At 44.1% G+C, this 15,100-nt stretch overlaps 1 protein-coding gene across 2 annotated transcripts in view; it reads left to right on the top strand.

Moving 5' to 3' along the window:
• The first annotated feature begins 2,515 nt into the window (after positions 1–2,515).
• Positions 2,516–15,100, top strand: part of UNC13C (unc-13 homolog C) — a 63,236-nt gene continuing 50,651 nt past the window's right edge. The window contains exons 1-4 of one of the 2 annotated variants that reach the window (XM_029283155.1): positions 2,516–5,417; positions 11,346–11,368; positions 11,924–11,985; positions 13,979–14,057. In XM_029283155.1, coding sequence (XP_029138988.1) covers positions 2,519–5,417; positions 11,346–11,368; positions 11,924–11,985; positions 13,979–14,057 — 3,063 coding nt within the window. In that variant the 5' untranslated portion in view covers positions 2,516–2,518. The remainder of the gene's footprint in view (positions 5,418–11,345; positions 11,369–11,923; positions 11,986–13,978; positions 14,058–15,100) is intronic. The other variant, XM_029283154.1, reaches the window with a different exon arrangement.

Below are 15,100 nucleotides of genomic sequence, written 5' to 3'. Positions count from 1 at the left end.
TGTTCCTTTTGGTGGTTAGAGTCCAGCCTGCAAAACCCAGGCAGAATTAATGCAATAGGAAGGCATTCCAGCGTAAAGCGTTTCCTCACGGATTTGCTGCAATATTTACTTTGTACACCATGCTGGGCTCCTTTCCCTGCAGCCCAGAGCTGCAGCCCTCAGAGGGAGTCTCTCCCTTGCCCTCCCCAAAGGTATTTTCTCTTGTGCTGGCCCTTCTTAGCAATCCAGAGAAGGACACAAGGCCACACACAAGGGAGCACAGCACTGTGCCTAGGAAATATTGTTGAGGCCAGGTATACTGCAAAGCAGGCAGATGTAGCAACTCCTATGATGCAGCTGCTGGTGTCTGGCCAATCTCCCTTCGTTGGAGTTCCTCTTTCTTTCTCTACCTTGGCAGAGCAGCAGGCAAGGTGCTTTGGGTTGCCAGGTGTGAATGCTTGCGGTTCCATGAACATTCTTCAAATCGGGAAAGGACGTGGCTTCAGGATGTCTTGCGGTCCTCTGTTGCTGCCTTGGACTCCCTTGGACTTGGGGTCTCCCAAGGGAGGCTTGGTAGTCTCTCCCTTCTGAGCGGCATTAATCAAAATGGACATGTGACCACAAACTGTCTTTCAGCAGCCTAGTCACAGTGCCTTTTCATGTGTTTGCTGACCTCAAAAGCCCAGTTTGGTTCTTTTTTTATTTTGCATTTCAGCATGTTTAAAATTCACAAGTGCCCTGCAAGGACTGAAGTGAACTTGGCCATCCTGTCTGATCACAACATGCTTTGTGGGTTGAAAAGCCCTTTAAAATCGAATGTGGGTAAGCAGCACAGGGTACAAACTTTACACAACAGCTGTGCTCAAAGAACAACCCTGTTTACTGTCCTGGTGTTAAGATCTGCAGAAGATGTTTTGAAGATGCTGTAGTAGTGCAGCCTTGCACTTGGCCACAGGTTGGACTAGATGACCTCTAGAGACCTAGCATTCTGTACTTCTGAGCCCCCACTGTCAGAGAGCCCTTTCTGCAGGAGGGAGAGAGGTTCCAGACTATGGAATACACTGGGAGAATTTGAACATAATTAATTTTGAGCTAACTTAATTTAAATGTGTTTAAGATTTTACAAATGGAACTATAATCTGAGGAACTCTAAGGAACCAACATCTCTTCATATAGTTGATTTGCCATATTGACAAAAATAAAATGGAAATTAGATGTAATTGATGTAATAAGAAAATATTGTGCTCTTATGCTCTTCATATTTATAGTATGGAAAGTAAGCACTTATTTCACAAAAATTGCCTTGTTTATTGAATTTTGTTCTCTGAGTTATAGCTATAATTAGCAGTTCTTTAATATCTTGATAGATTTCTGATTCTAAGAAAAGAAGTCTTGTTTGAATTAAGACACACTTCTTTATTTTATATATTAATCCTATGTACGGAGAAAATTGTGGTGTTAATTATTTGTATCCTGCCTGATTGTTTTATATTCACCATTATTTCAAAAAAATTGCAGGTTTTTTTTTTTACTCTTTTCCCTCCTCCCCCTCCCAAACTTTTCTTCTTCTTAAGTAGAAGAAGTGTTGAGGAGAACAAATTCCTTCTGCTCTTTCCTGAATTTTTCTTTTTCTTTTCCCTTGACATCTAGAGCTTTTCTTTCAAATTATCTCTGCGAATACATATTGCATAACAATCTTTTGCATTGTACCAGTTAGAGGGTTGCTATAGGAAATTTTCTTGTGTTGCACTTGTTTTAGCAACGCTAAGACAGAATAGGTGGATGTAAAGACAAAGGCATAATCAGATCTGGGTACTCTCTGAATATGTGCAATGTTCTCCTGATTTCTGAATGATGCCATTTAAAAAAAAGTATAAAGTGCAAACCTGCCTGTGTGTGTTCAGAATAATTACTAGCCAGGCAGTCTCTCTATAGAACTGCCTGATCCCAAATAGCTTTAAGCAAAACATTTTGCATACTTGAGACCTACTGACTTTAGTTCCTTTTTACCAAGGAACCGTATCTAAGAACACAGCTGTAAAGATTCTGTTGAGGAGCTCTAATTTGGTACATCACTTATTTTTAAAAAATATTTTTCTAACCCCCCAAACGACAGGTATGCTGAAATGTGCCATGAAAACTAACTTACCTAACTTCTCTCTTGATCAGCCTTTTTTTCTGTAAATAGGAAATGCAGTTTCTCCAAATGTCATAAATTACTTTTTAAATAATTCTATGTATCAAAATGTCAGATGAGCAAGTGCTCAGTATTTTTGAGATGTGTAACATGATGAATTTGGTTTGGAAGTCATATTAATAGTCTTCTTTGCTTTTTAGATGCCTCAGAGAGCAACGGAAAATAGAAGCAGGGTTGTTCAGACCTGTGGGCTCCTTCCTGAAGCTGTTCCTGCCTTTTGACTTGCCAACCACAGTTAACACTTACCAGTGTCTATTGTCCTGGATCGTTGGAAGCACACAAATGCTTTTGTCAAGAAGGAACTGCAGTATTTGTGGGGAAGGATAACTGAGCTTGCCTTCCATGGTTTCTGCTCTCCACCAGAACCGAAACCTTTTTTACATACCCAGGATTTATAAAGGAATGTTTACAAAGAAGTTGGAAAACAATACAAAGAGCAAACAAGAGAGCTGTCAAAGCAAAAAGGAACTAAATATTTCCCAAGCTGGACAAGTAAAGCTATTCTCAATTAATTTAAAAAGCACAGTAAAAAAAATAGCTAAACATACCTCTGCTCGCAATTGGTCAGCCGAAGAGGAGAGAAGCAACCACGAATTTTCTCTGTCTCCAACTTTCAGCTATCGGGCAGCCATTGCGAATGGATTGCAACAGAGAGTTTTCTCATATAAGAATGAAGATTCCTTTCAGGACGCATCTTCTAACGAAAGCTCATTCTCAAAATTTTTAAGTGAAACCAAAGACCAAAACGGGAGCAAAGAATATTCATTGCACACAATGCCTATGAGACGCAACAGGAAGAGTGTGAGTAGCCTCGCCCCTTCAGATGGCAGTTCCGAAGGGGACCGCACACTGCACAACCTCAAGCTTGGTGCTTTACGGAAGTTGAGGAAATGGAAGAAGAGTCAGGAGTATGTCTCCTCAGACTCTGAGCTCAGCACGTGGAAGAAAACCTGGGGCCTGAGGAGCAAGTCGTTGGACAGAACTGCTCGCCCGCCAAAGTCCAGCACCTTGGAAGCAAGCTTCAGTTCCACTGGTTGCATCAGTCAGACCCATGATGTGATGGAAATGATATTCAAGGAGCTTCAGGGGATCAGTCAGATAGAAACAGAGCTCTCTGAATTGCGGGGACACGTCAATGCCCTCAGAGAGTCCATTGATGAGATCTCCAGCAATGTGGAAGTCGTGCAGAATGAAATTGAACAGTTGAGGACCGGATTTGTACAATCACGAAGGGAGACACGTGATATATATGATTATATCAAACAACTTGGACATGCAGGGAGCAAAACTAGTCTTAGATTTTTAAATGTGCCAGAGGAGAAGTTTGAGAATGTTGAACATGTAGTGCACAGAATATTAATAGAGAAAATGGGATTTTCAGAGGCTCAAAATTCTGTCAAAATAGAATTTGCACAGCGACTGGGACAACAGAGAGACTGTCCTAATGCCAAGCCACGGGCCATCCTTGTTTATTTTGAAACATCCCAGCACAGAGACCTAGTTCTGAAAAAGTCTTACAAGCTTAAGGGGACGGGGATTGGGGTTTCAGCTGAAATTCTCCCTCGAGATTCAAGAGAGCGGAAGCAGAGGAGCCTCCCTTCGTCTCAGACGTATGAGAGCATGGACCTGAAGTGCCTCACCGTGGATCTCAGAGCCAGAGAGCAGGATTGGGAGTTCCGTGATAACCATGGCAAAGAACTGGAATCTGACATCAGTCGGAACAGGTATGCGAAGATATCCAAATCTGCTCCACAAATGAAAAGAAATTCTGCCAAAGGCAAGGGAGATGCTCCTAAAAGGGCTCCAGACGACAAGACTTTCCCTGGTCAAGGCAGCCCACCGAAGGAGATCAGAGCTGGCAGCTCCTCTAACATGACCTCTCTGTGGCCGTCACAGGATGATTTGGCAGCACTAAAACTCAGTCGTTCAGAGTCTGATTTTTCTAAACTTTGCCAGTCTTTTTCTGAAGATTTGTCAGAGAACCAGCACTTCATCAAAATGAATGGGAGCTCGCTTTTATCCTTTTCTGACCGGGAACTCTGGCAGAGAACACAGGGTGACCCCGCCGAGTGGAGTGGTGATCTGCAGGAACAGGGTTTTAATCCAGAAGGCCCTCCCCATAGACGTGAGAGTGAAATGGAGAATACAGAAACCATTGACAGTGGGGTCAGCAATGGGATGGCATGTGCCTCAGGCGACCGGAGCCATTATAGTAACTCTCAGGTCTCCTTAGAAGATGAACTTTTGCCATGGAAGGACTGGAATCGGCTAGACCAGAATAGAGACATGGAAATAAATTCCTCAAGCTACCAACATTTGGGTTATAACTTAAACGATTTTTCCAACCGACAAGTAAACCTCAGCCAGTTCTCGGATGCCCAGTATGAGGCAGAAAATTATGATTATGCCCTAGACAGTTACTGCCTCTCTGGGGGAGGACCCACTACTGAAATGCAGTGGTCCAGCCAGCTCACTGGGCAGCAGGAGGCTAAAGCCAACACCCTCTTTCCCACTCAAACCAGGAAGCCTGTGATGTATCGAAGCCAAAGCGAGTTGCCCAGCACGGATGCTGAGGAAGGACCTCCCAAGTCTTGGCACAGCCGGCTGAGCATTGACCTTTCAGACAAAACCCTCCTCTTTCCCAAATTCGGAAGTACCCTGCAACGGGCAAGATCAGCTTTGGAAGTGGTGTGGAATAAGAGCACCCAGAGTTTAAGTGGCTGTGAGGACAGCGGGTCATATTTTATGGGAAGGTTTCGCACACTGTCTCAATCCACTGCTAATGAATCAAGCACCACCTTGGATTCTGACATTTACACAGAGGCCTCCTATTATCGAGCTGAAGATAGGGAAGATCCCAGTGAATCCATGGGCGAGCTTGAAACAGATTATGTGGAAGTTATGGAGCAAGTCCTTGCTAAACTGGAGAGCAGGACGAGCGCAACTGAGTTGGAAAAAGAGACACAGGGAGGGGAAGTGGAGGCGGCAGCTGTTGCACCAGAAGATTCTCCTAGTGGCAGTTTGGAGAACCAGGTGGCCAATCAGCACATGTGGGAAGTTGCCGGGGAAGATACGTTGGCTGGAGATGAACTAGATGTATGTGAAGAGGGAAATAAGAATATTCCAGCAGTCCCTGCTAAAGTGCCCATAAAAAAAAAAGGCACCCCATCTTTTAAAGAAGCTGCTCTGAGGGCATACAAGAAGCAGATGAGTGAGCTGCAGGAAAAGATCCTTGCTGGAGGTAGGGTGGATTTACATTTTGCTTACAAACAGCAATAAACCAAAAGAAAGAAAGAAAGAAAGAAATGTTGAATTGTAAGAGTCCTTTTTTTCAGTTGGAATAGAAACTATGCTGAATTCTGCTGTAGAATCCACGACTAATGTTGTTACAAGCTGTGCCTCGTGATCTGAGTTACTGTCGGAGATTTGGCATGTTTTGTCCCACTCAACTAATTAGAGTGAATCAATTTAAATACAATACAATTATTATGCTTTAGGGCAGGGAAGATTAAACTCTTAGTTTGTGACCAGCTCCATGATGGGGGATAAATTCACACATTTCCTTGAGGCTACAGAGTATGTTCTTTGTTTTGAGGGTGAAGTGATGTGCGATTATGACTTAGTATGATACAGTAGGCAATAAATCATGGTTTAGAAATCTTGATGATATGTATTATTATGTATCAATGCAGCTAGCTTCTTATTTAAAAATATGTTTAATGGGTGCAAATCTCTGTTAAGTCCTCCAGTGCCACCTGTGAGAGACCACCTGGAAAATTCTGTGGGAAGTGGTTGATTACCTGGAGTATCGGGGGTGAGGCCTCTTATTTTCCCAAGCCCTGCTTTGATGCTGACCTCTACCTTTAAAGTGAATATAGGATTGATAGCCTGCCTGAGGGTCTTAAAAGAGTTTATTGCAATCGGCCATGAAATGTTTGCATGGTCTGTTGGTGCTGCTTAGAGTATTTTGGGCTGGAGTTGTGGTCAGGGTTGTGGACAGGGAATAAAAAAGAAACCATGATTAAAATTAGGATAATTTAAAATAATTACGTGGGCTCATCTGTTCCCCTCCAGAGAAATCACTTGATGGCTAGGTGGGTAGATGCCACTTTCAGTTGGAGGTTTATACTTTGCCAGAGGCCCACCTTGCCCCTGTGACTGACAGCCGCCTCCATTTCTCTGGCGGAATCTGTATGAAGGGCAGGTGAAGGTGCTGAAGGATGGGTGCCCAAAGGTGAGCTGAGGGGGACTTTGGATACTCATTTCCAAAGTATGAGCAGCCAAGGATTGATAACCACCAAGGCCGCCATGGGTGCGAAGTGCTCCATTTGGCTGGTTAGGAAGTGCCACGTTAGTAGTTCCTCCTTGTGGCATCAGAGAGCAGATTGCCCAAGGAATCTGATTGCCTATTTTCTGACCATTTCGATTTGGGGAATTCACTGCTGATAACTGCACTGTAAACTGAACAACCAATAGAGAACCACAGAAATGACCATGCAGAAACAGTTACAGAAATAAAAACATCCATTAAGTTTGGGAAACAGAGAAATCAGCTCAGATTAATTCACTGGGGGGGGGGGGTTATAAGAAGGAGGGACAGCCCAGTTCTCAAGGTCTGCTCCTCTAGCCTATATCAATAAAGTATCACTCCAGTCAATCCTCTGCTTCTCCCCATCCCCACCCCCTTGCTGGCTTTAAAGATGCTGCCTCTGTGTAATGGCTGCTTCCTCCATGCCAAGGGTCTCACCCTCTGCATCGTGCAAAGCTTTGCTGATAACACATTTCAAGAAAAATTGCAAGAGAATGGCTGCCTCTCTAGCCATGTGCTCTGGTGGGGGTTGGCTGGATCCCAGCCTGGAGCTATAGAGGAGCTTGCCCACTCTCCGTCCCAGCTCCCCACAAAATGAGAAGTCTGCGCTTACACCACATCCACAAAAGCACCTTCCCCAGGTCCACGTGTTTCTGCACAGCACTCCCATGTCTCATCATGATTTCTGTCTGGAAGCTCTGGCCCAGCAAGTTTCATGGTGGGGCTGAAGCTTTTAGATAAATGCAGCAGCCCTCTCCCCATCTCACCCCCTTGGCCCCAATTCCTCACTCTGTCTAGCCCCATCTACAGTACTTCCTCTAGAAACTGACTGTGCCCTGGAGCATAGTTTTTTGTGGACTGATTGATTTGATTTTTATCCTGGCTTTATAAGTTACTTTATAAGTAACTCAAGGCAGCAAGCATACATAATGCTCCTTGTTCCTCCTATTTTCCCCTCAACAACAACCCTGTGAGGTGGGTTGGGCTGAGAGAGAGGGACTGACCCAAAGTCACCTTGCTGGCTAGCATACCTAAGGTGGGACCCTCTCCTGGTCTGTAGGCCAGCATCTTCACCATAGACTAAACTGGCTCCAGTTCCAGTAGAGAAGAAGTTTCATGTGGCTGTCCTAAAGCAGGAAGAGACTCCATTTGTAACTTGGGATAAGGTTAGGTTCATACCTGGCTGGTGGGGCTGACTGTAATCCCTCTGAGTCCATGGGGAGCTCAATGACAAAAGGGCGTCATACTGTAGGATGGAACTTTTAAAGTCCCGCAAGGCAAGAGATGTGGGTTTGTGTGTGTTGAGAGTCAGATTGCATGCCTAGATCCCAAACCTGGAATAGTGTGCCATTGAACAAGCACTGTCTGTTACATTTCCAGGCTTCTGCCCTAGTTGGAGGAAATTTCTCTGATCTGAACAAACCTGGGATGGAATAAACTGAAGGGTAGTTCATTTTGGGAAGATGTACGAATGAATTTGCAATGTTTGGTTGAAAAACTCTTCCTCTGTTAGGTACCAGAGACCTTCTGGAAAGGGGGTCCTCTCCACTTGGAATCAGCCCCTTGCAGAAAGGCTAAATGCCAAGGCTTCTGTGCAAAGGCAGAAGGCCGCCATGAGACCTTTTATGCCCCTTGCGTACAAACGGCAAGGAGTGGTTTTTTCTTTCTTGCAGCTCTCCCCAAGCAACCCTGCCTGGTGTGCACCTTAGAATGTTTGCTTTGAATGAAGTTGTTGTCTTTACATTCTGGTTAGGAAGGTTTTTGGATTTTCTCCATTGCCATGTGTCATCAAACTGAAAGATGTTCTTATGAGGTCATTTCTGTCCCCCCCCCCCCCAGGATGGCCTGAGGAGGTAACAGGAGATGGATAGATAACAAAGGGAACTACCCCCAAGACTGGAAAGTCTGTTTGAAATTATGATCACACAATGACAGCAGCGTTCATTTGTCATCAGGAGTGTTTAGAGGCTTGGCAAAGCCAGAGCACAGTTCTGCCATGTGCTCAGGAGCCAAAGAAATGAAACGCTACAAGTGGTAGAAACTTGCAAAGTGGGCAGGGAGAAAGGGGTGTAGTAATAGTATGTATGTGCTTAACTATTTATTCTTAGGCCTAGTTGCAGCAAGGGATGGGGTAGGACAGAGAGTGGTTCTACAGAGAAATGGTGGTTCAAATTCATAGAATAATACAATGCAATGTTTAGGTGGGATATTCCAACGAAGAGCTGACAGGCAAGCAGCAGGCAGCAGTGCAGTTGCCATCTGGTTCTGCCTATGTGCCATTAAGAACTTCCTCCACTAACCATGGTTGGTTCTTTTTAGGCAAAAAGTACGCAAAATCTAGTGAGTTTGGAAATTCTGAAGGATTGTCTGGATTTATTTGATTTGTTGCTTTCCCTGATGGTCCATTTCCAATCTCTGTCCCAGCAGCTCTTTGCAAGAGTTTGGGCCATCTCTGCCCTGGGCAGCAGAGGGGTCTCCTTGGCACGCGGCTTTTGCTCTCGGGAGCCAGTGGAGGAGAACTCAGCAAAGACTTTTCTGTCAAAGAAACATTGGATAATGATCTAGGATGGTTTCTAATAGGGTGCCTAGAAACTGAGATGAGGACCCAACAATGTGACCTCACTCTCCCCCCCCCCGTGACAGATAGTGCTGACTAATCCTCAGTGTTTAAAACTCTACATTCTCACATGAAACCTCACATAGTTCAGTGTGCAAGATCTGATGAGTTCAGATCTCTAAACCTCATTATTTAAACAGGTTATTTTTATTTTTGTGCAGTTTAAAATAGTGCAAGGATGCCTATTAATTGAAAAGCTTAGCTGGCTTAGTTCTTTCTGTTGTGGTTAAAAGCAGGACCAAACCTGACAGATGTTGCCCTCGAACAGGGAGTTTTGTGGACAGGCCAGGAAATCACCAGTCTTGGGGGAACAAATAGAGGGAACCTGTAGCCCTTTGCCTGAGAGTACAGCTTAATCTGCTAAGGCTTCTTTTCCTGCCCATCCCCCCCCCAGGTTGTGAACTACTGATTGCAATTTCTCCTCTCTTCTGTCAACCAGCTATGATTTTGCTTTGGCCTTCTCTGGATCAGACCATTGCTATTCATTTGCTATGCGCCATAATCCTCTCAATTGGTCACAGAACATTAGATGCTTTTGCCTGCTCCTAGTAAGATAATATCCTCCAAGCAAACTCTGCATTGGAGTAATGACTTTAGAATAATTTAGTGCCACCATCCTGGGGCTGTGGCAACAGCTGTCTGGGCAGACAAATCCAGGGAGTCGGTGAGTGTGTCCCTCCTTCTCCCCGCTTGGGTTCCTTAGGTCACAGGGATTGTCTGAATGAGATTCAGTATCTCTCTGGCCCACTGCAATGCTTGCTGCATCTTCTGACTAAGAAGATCCTTTATTTACAAGGTGGACTGGAAATGTTTCCTGGCCCCGAATCTGAGACAAGGGCTGCATGGAGAGCTTGCTGGAGAGGACAAACAGGCTGAGAAGAGAGCAGCTGTTTTTCACACCTTCCCCTGGGTATCTTCACCCTGTCACTAGTTCCAAGCTACTACCCGTAGTTCTGTTCACAGAAGTCTTCCTGTTTGGTGCTCTGTGTCTTTGGGATACACCCTCAGTTAAAGTGTATAATTTATAGCTGACTAGATGTCTGTATACAGGAAGCTTTAATTCCTAATGGCCGCAAAGGATTTGATCAATGCAGCATCATTCATAATAAGACATTTGCTGAAGGATCCACTGCATTCAAAGGGAAAAGTATTACATTCTACCGCTTTTTACTCTGGTTTCCTCTGTTTAATTGAGCAATCCTAATTGAGTAGATTTGTTTTTATGGCCAAGAAAAAACACAATATATGTTTCTGATTTACAAGAAAAGAAAGGCCCCCGTTTTAATTACTGTCCTTCATTAGACTGTATGGTGTCAAGGCAGAGTCATGCCAAAGCCTTGCTGCTTTTACTGTTACTGACAAAGATCAATCATTTCTTATTTTTATGTTTCCCTTCCAGGTCTGTAATTCCTTCTTGGCACGGGTGGGGGGAGAGGGACTCCTTTTTCTTTAGGCTTGAAATAAAAGGCCATTCTCCCCTCCATGCCCCCTTCCAAAGTGATGGCTGTCAGTTCACCCTCTGAACACCATTGAGCGCACCGAGGCAAGGTGTTTGGAAGGCTTTCCATCCAGAGCCAGGACTGCAGGGAGGATGTCAGGGGCATCTGAGAAGGAAATCATGACTTGATAGTGGTTTTCCTGGAATGTGTGAAGTGGGCAAGGGTTTCCCAGCATGCCTCCTTCAGCCTGTGGGTCAGGGAGGTTGCTTTCGCTCAGGCTTTGCTGTCCAGGAGGGGCTTTCAATGCCTTAATCCACAGATTCTTGCTATGATTAGGTGGCCCATGATGCTGCACCCAGAAGGAGCTTTCTGGACCATGAGCCACTTTGCCAGGCTGGCACCCGAGTAAGCAGAACACCTCTTACTTCTGAGCAGGGCTTCGTGGTATCCATTCATAAAGATGAAGACCCCCTTGGATGAGTTGCTTCAGGTTCTGAGGGTTCTTGTCACACCTGAAAATCCTAATGCACATCCAACATTTTCTCATCAGGCTTCCTAAAGAATGGAACCAGCCTGAGAAAGAGGTCTAATTAAACACACTACCTCTTCAGAGGCCAGCCATAACTTTCCCTGCCAGGCAGAAGGAAGAAAGGGGGAGAGGAGGTCCCAACCTGGTTTAGCATCTGAGTATAAAGTTCAAGAGCCTCCCAGCCAGGCTCTGGGTAGGATTGCAATATTCACTATGCACATTTCTTGGAGACGTTGTGTCTAATTTTTATTCCCCTCTTCCCAATTCTTTTTCAGATAGCAGTTCTGTGGATGAAAAGGTTCCAAATTTGCATCTTTCCTTAAAGGGTGGTGTCTTTTGTGGGCGTTTGGTTGTGGCTCGGTCGACCTGTTTGGTCTTTTAATTTGAGTTGTGAGATGCGCATGCCCCCCACCCCAGCTTTCCATGCTTCTGTCTTCCTCTTTCTCCATTGATGTGTCCAGATGCCTCCCATTGACATGCAGACCGAGTCCTCACTGTTGTGGTTTTTTGAATCATAAGTTGTGCCAGCTTAGGGATCTGCTGTGGCCAAACCCAGGTTTCCCATTTTGCACCCTGGGACCAGCACACCCACTGGCCAACTGCCGCTTGTACTCCAGGGTTTAAAGGGAAACCGCCTGCAGGGGTGGGGTACACAAGCCAGATTTCCCCTTCAAGGCTGAATGTTGCTCTGTTGTCTTTTCCAACAAGATGGATCTTAGCTTTGGCGTGGTGGAGCTGGCCCTGCTTCGCATTCGTGTTTCCGTCCTCGGTGTTGTTCTGTATATGGCCCCTCTCTGCTTGCCACCTGCCAACACTTGCTGAGAACCTGAACTGTCCCTTCTTTCCCTTCAAGGCTCTTACTATTAGCGGACGTTCTTTGGAGGCTTCCAAACGTGCCGTCCAAGCCTTTTCTGGGTAAGTACCTGCACCTCCCTGTCTGAAAAAACTGCCTTTGAAGGATGTTACTGTTCTTTGGAAGAAACATCAATAGCAGCTGTAGCGTCCAGGCATCTCAACAAGGTGGGAGGAGAAGCAAAGCAGCAAAGAGGAGGCTCAGATGACTTAGGAAAGACTTGATTAAAGTTGAGGATATTTGAGAAGAAGCTCAGCACAAACCCAAACTGGAGGCATGGAGAGACAAAGCCAGGGAATTGCCTTGTTCTGCAAGGGGACTACTTTGCCTCCCTAAAAGTTCATCCTCCATGCAGCTGCTGGAATTCTGACTGTCCCCCGGAAACTCCTTGTCCCAGCTATGCTGTCAGTTGTCTGAAATATTGTCAGAGTTGCCACCAGTTAACTAGATTCCATTTCCAATTATTCTTTGCCATGACATCTCCAACCTAAGTGCCAGAAGAGATCCTTTGCCTGCTGGCCCTGCTGGTGACCGCACAACCTTCTCTTACTGTTCAATATGTTTCCAGTCAATTGAATTCTGCTTTTATCAGCTTTGTGGTCCTCCATTGGTTTCAAAATTTTGGAACAGTTTTGTGATATGCACATTCTTTCAGAGTGTATGTGTGTCTAGTTATTTCATTACTCCTCTTTGTTTTCTGTGTGCCGGTCATTTTTTTTCTGTTTATAGAGGTTTATATTATTATTGCTTACTAGCTGTACCCGGCCACGCGTTGCTGTGGCTCAGTCTGGTTAAATTTATGTCCAACAGATGGCATTGTTTTTCAAAAAAAGCATGTTTTTACCTGTCACAGGTGTGACATCTATATAATAGTAGGTATATAAAAACACGCGCGTATTCGAATGCAACGTTGTGCCAAAATTTCAAAGCAATCGGTGAAGAACTTTAGGAGATTTAAGATTTTGAACAAACGAACATTTACATTTTTATTTATATAGATCATGCAGTCAGCCAATTGTTCAGATGGGATTTGGCATTATCGAGTCCTTCTCAAGGACATGGGATAGGCAGATGTTAATATTATTATTATTAAAGATTTAATCTTCAATTCGATCCACAGTCTGGGACTGGTAAAAACGTAATGGTTCAAGTCCTAGCCAAGGACCTAAGAGCTATTAAGGTAGCATCTGAGTATATAGGCAGTTCCGAGTAGGGTGGTTTTTTGCAAAGTCAGAATACTCAGGTCTAATAAATTTGAAATTTACATGTATCTAGGCAGTCCTTTGGATATTGCTCCAAGGGCTCCTATTACTATTGGTACAACCATTGATTTATTCCTCCACAATCACTCAACTTCAATTTGCAGATCGTGGTATTTCATTATTTTTTCTAGCTGTTTCTCTTCAATTTGTGCATCACCTGATATTGCAATATCAATGAACCAGACGTTTTTCTTTTCTACAATAGTCATTGGCCCAGTGTTGTGGGCCAGATGTCTGTCTGTTTGGATTCGAAAGTTCCATAGGATCTTGACCTGTTCATTTTCAAGAACTTTGTCAACTTGGTGTTTTTGCTGCATTCAAACCCAAACAGATATTCAGACTGGATTTAGCATTTTTGTATACCTATCGAGTCCTTTCCAAGGATGTTGTTGTTGTTGTTGTTGTTATTTTTCCATAACACTGTGCAGAGCAATGTCAATTCTACAGCAATGTCTCTCCTCCAGCCTCTAATTATGATTTTGGGTGCAAGGAAAAAACACCACACAGTTTTTCTGGGAAAGATATGGAAGAGGCTGAATAGCTCATTGGCAAGACCACTTTGGAAGGAGCATAAAACCAACAGCAGTGTATGAACTTTCATTGTGGTCCTTTTGAATTCAAAAGGCCAAGGTATTCTAATTCCAAAAGTTCTGGGGATTTTTAAAGGCTTCCCAAAAAAGTCTCGAAGGGACTACAGGAGTCTGTGACTTTTAACACTGGTGTGGTTTTCTTCCATATGAGCCATACATCTTGGTATGTTCCATGCATCTATCCCACTTTCTCACCTTTTCAGCCCTGGGAGTGCTCTGTATGGGATCGATAGCATGCCAGACCTGCGACGGAAGAATACATTCCCTGTCATCCGAGATGTGGTGAGTTCCTGGCAGCATGCTGTCCCACTAATGCAGTAACGAGATGGGTAACACCTCGCCCCCCCCCCTTCGGCTAATCGTGGCTACTCTCTGCTTGCCGTGGGGCCCAGCCAGGGAGAGGAGCCTGGCACTGGGAAGAGGGACCCTGAGCTGGGACTGGCAAATTACAAATGAAGCCTCCGTAGAAGAACGAAATCCATTATTCTCGCCTGTTTAGTTAGAGACAGGCAGAGGCCTCTGGGTTTTGTGGTTTGTCAGGATAGGTGGCCGCAGAAGTACAAGTAGCTCTCCACTGAAGACCACACGGAGACAGGAATTTCTGTCATAAGTCATTATGGTCATAAATCATTACATGACAATTGACAATCAACAGCTAATTGACCCTTTTTACAGCAGTCATAAGTTGGGTCACTGCATTCATGAAGCAGATGCAGCTTTCCTGATGGCTATTTTTTCCAAGAAACCAGCAAAAACTGTTGCAAATTGTGGTTGGGTGACTGCAGACGCGGCAACTGGGTGTAAATTCAAGCCCATTGTGAAGCAACCAAATTGTAATCATGTGGGGGGCTGCTGCGACAGTTTGCAACTAAGTGCGAATGTAGGTTGTAAGTGACTTTTTGGAGGCCCTTATTCATTTTGATCTGTCTTTAAACAAATGATTGTCAGTCAAGGCCAACCTGTAATTTCATCTTTTGGAAAATTTGGATTTTACCTTCTCGATCAATATCTCCCAATTTTTTAAAAAAATATTATCCATCTTTTTAAAGACTATTTTAGCCTGCCCTAAAACATTATGTTCAATGAATTTAAGTGGTGCTCACAGGGAAAACATGAAATAGCTAAGAGATTTATTTATTTATTTATTTATTATTTGAATTTATATCCCGCCCTTCTCCTTGCGGACTCAGGGCGGCTGACAATCAATTAAAAACACCACTAACAATCACAAGTTAAAATTAATTAAAATGAAATATTTAAATTGTCTAATTAAAAAGTAATTAAAAACCCTCTAAAAAACCCCTCTTAAAAATTATCCTAGGCCA

The sequence above is a fragment of the Protobothrops mucrosquamatus genome, unplaced genomic scaffold (assembly GCF_001527695.2).
Source record: "Protobothrops mucrosquamatus isolate PMUCROS unplaced genomic scaffold, P.Mucros_1.0 scaffold27, whole genome shotgun sequence".
NCBI lineage: Eukaryota > Metazoa > Chordata > Lepidosauria > Squamata > Viperidae > Protobothrops > Protobothrops mucrosquamatus.
Note: the sequence above shows the minus strand (reverse complement) of the source record. Positions and strands in the feature narration are given on the sequence as shown.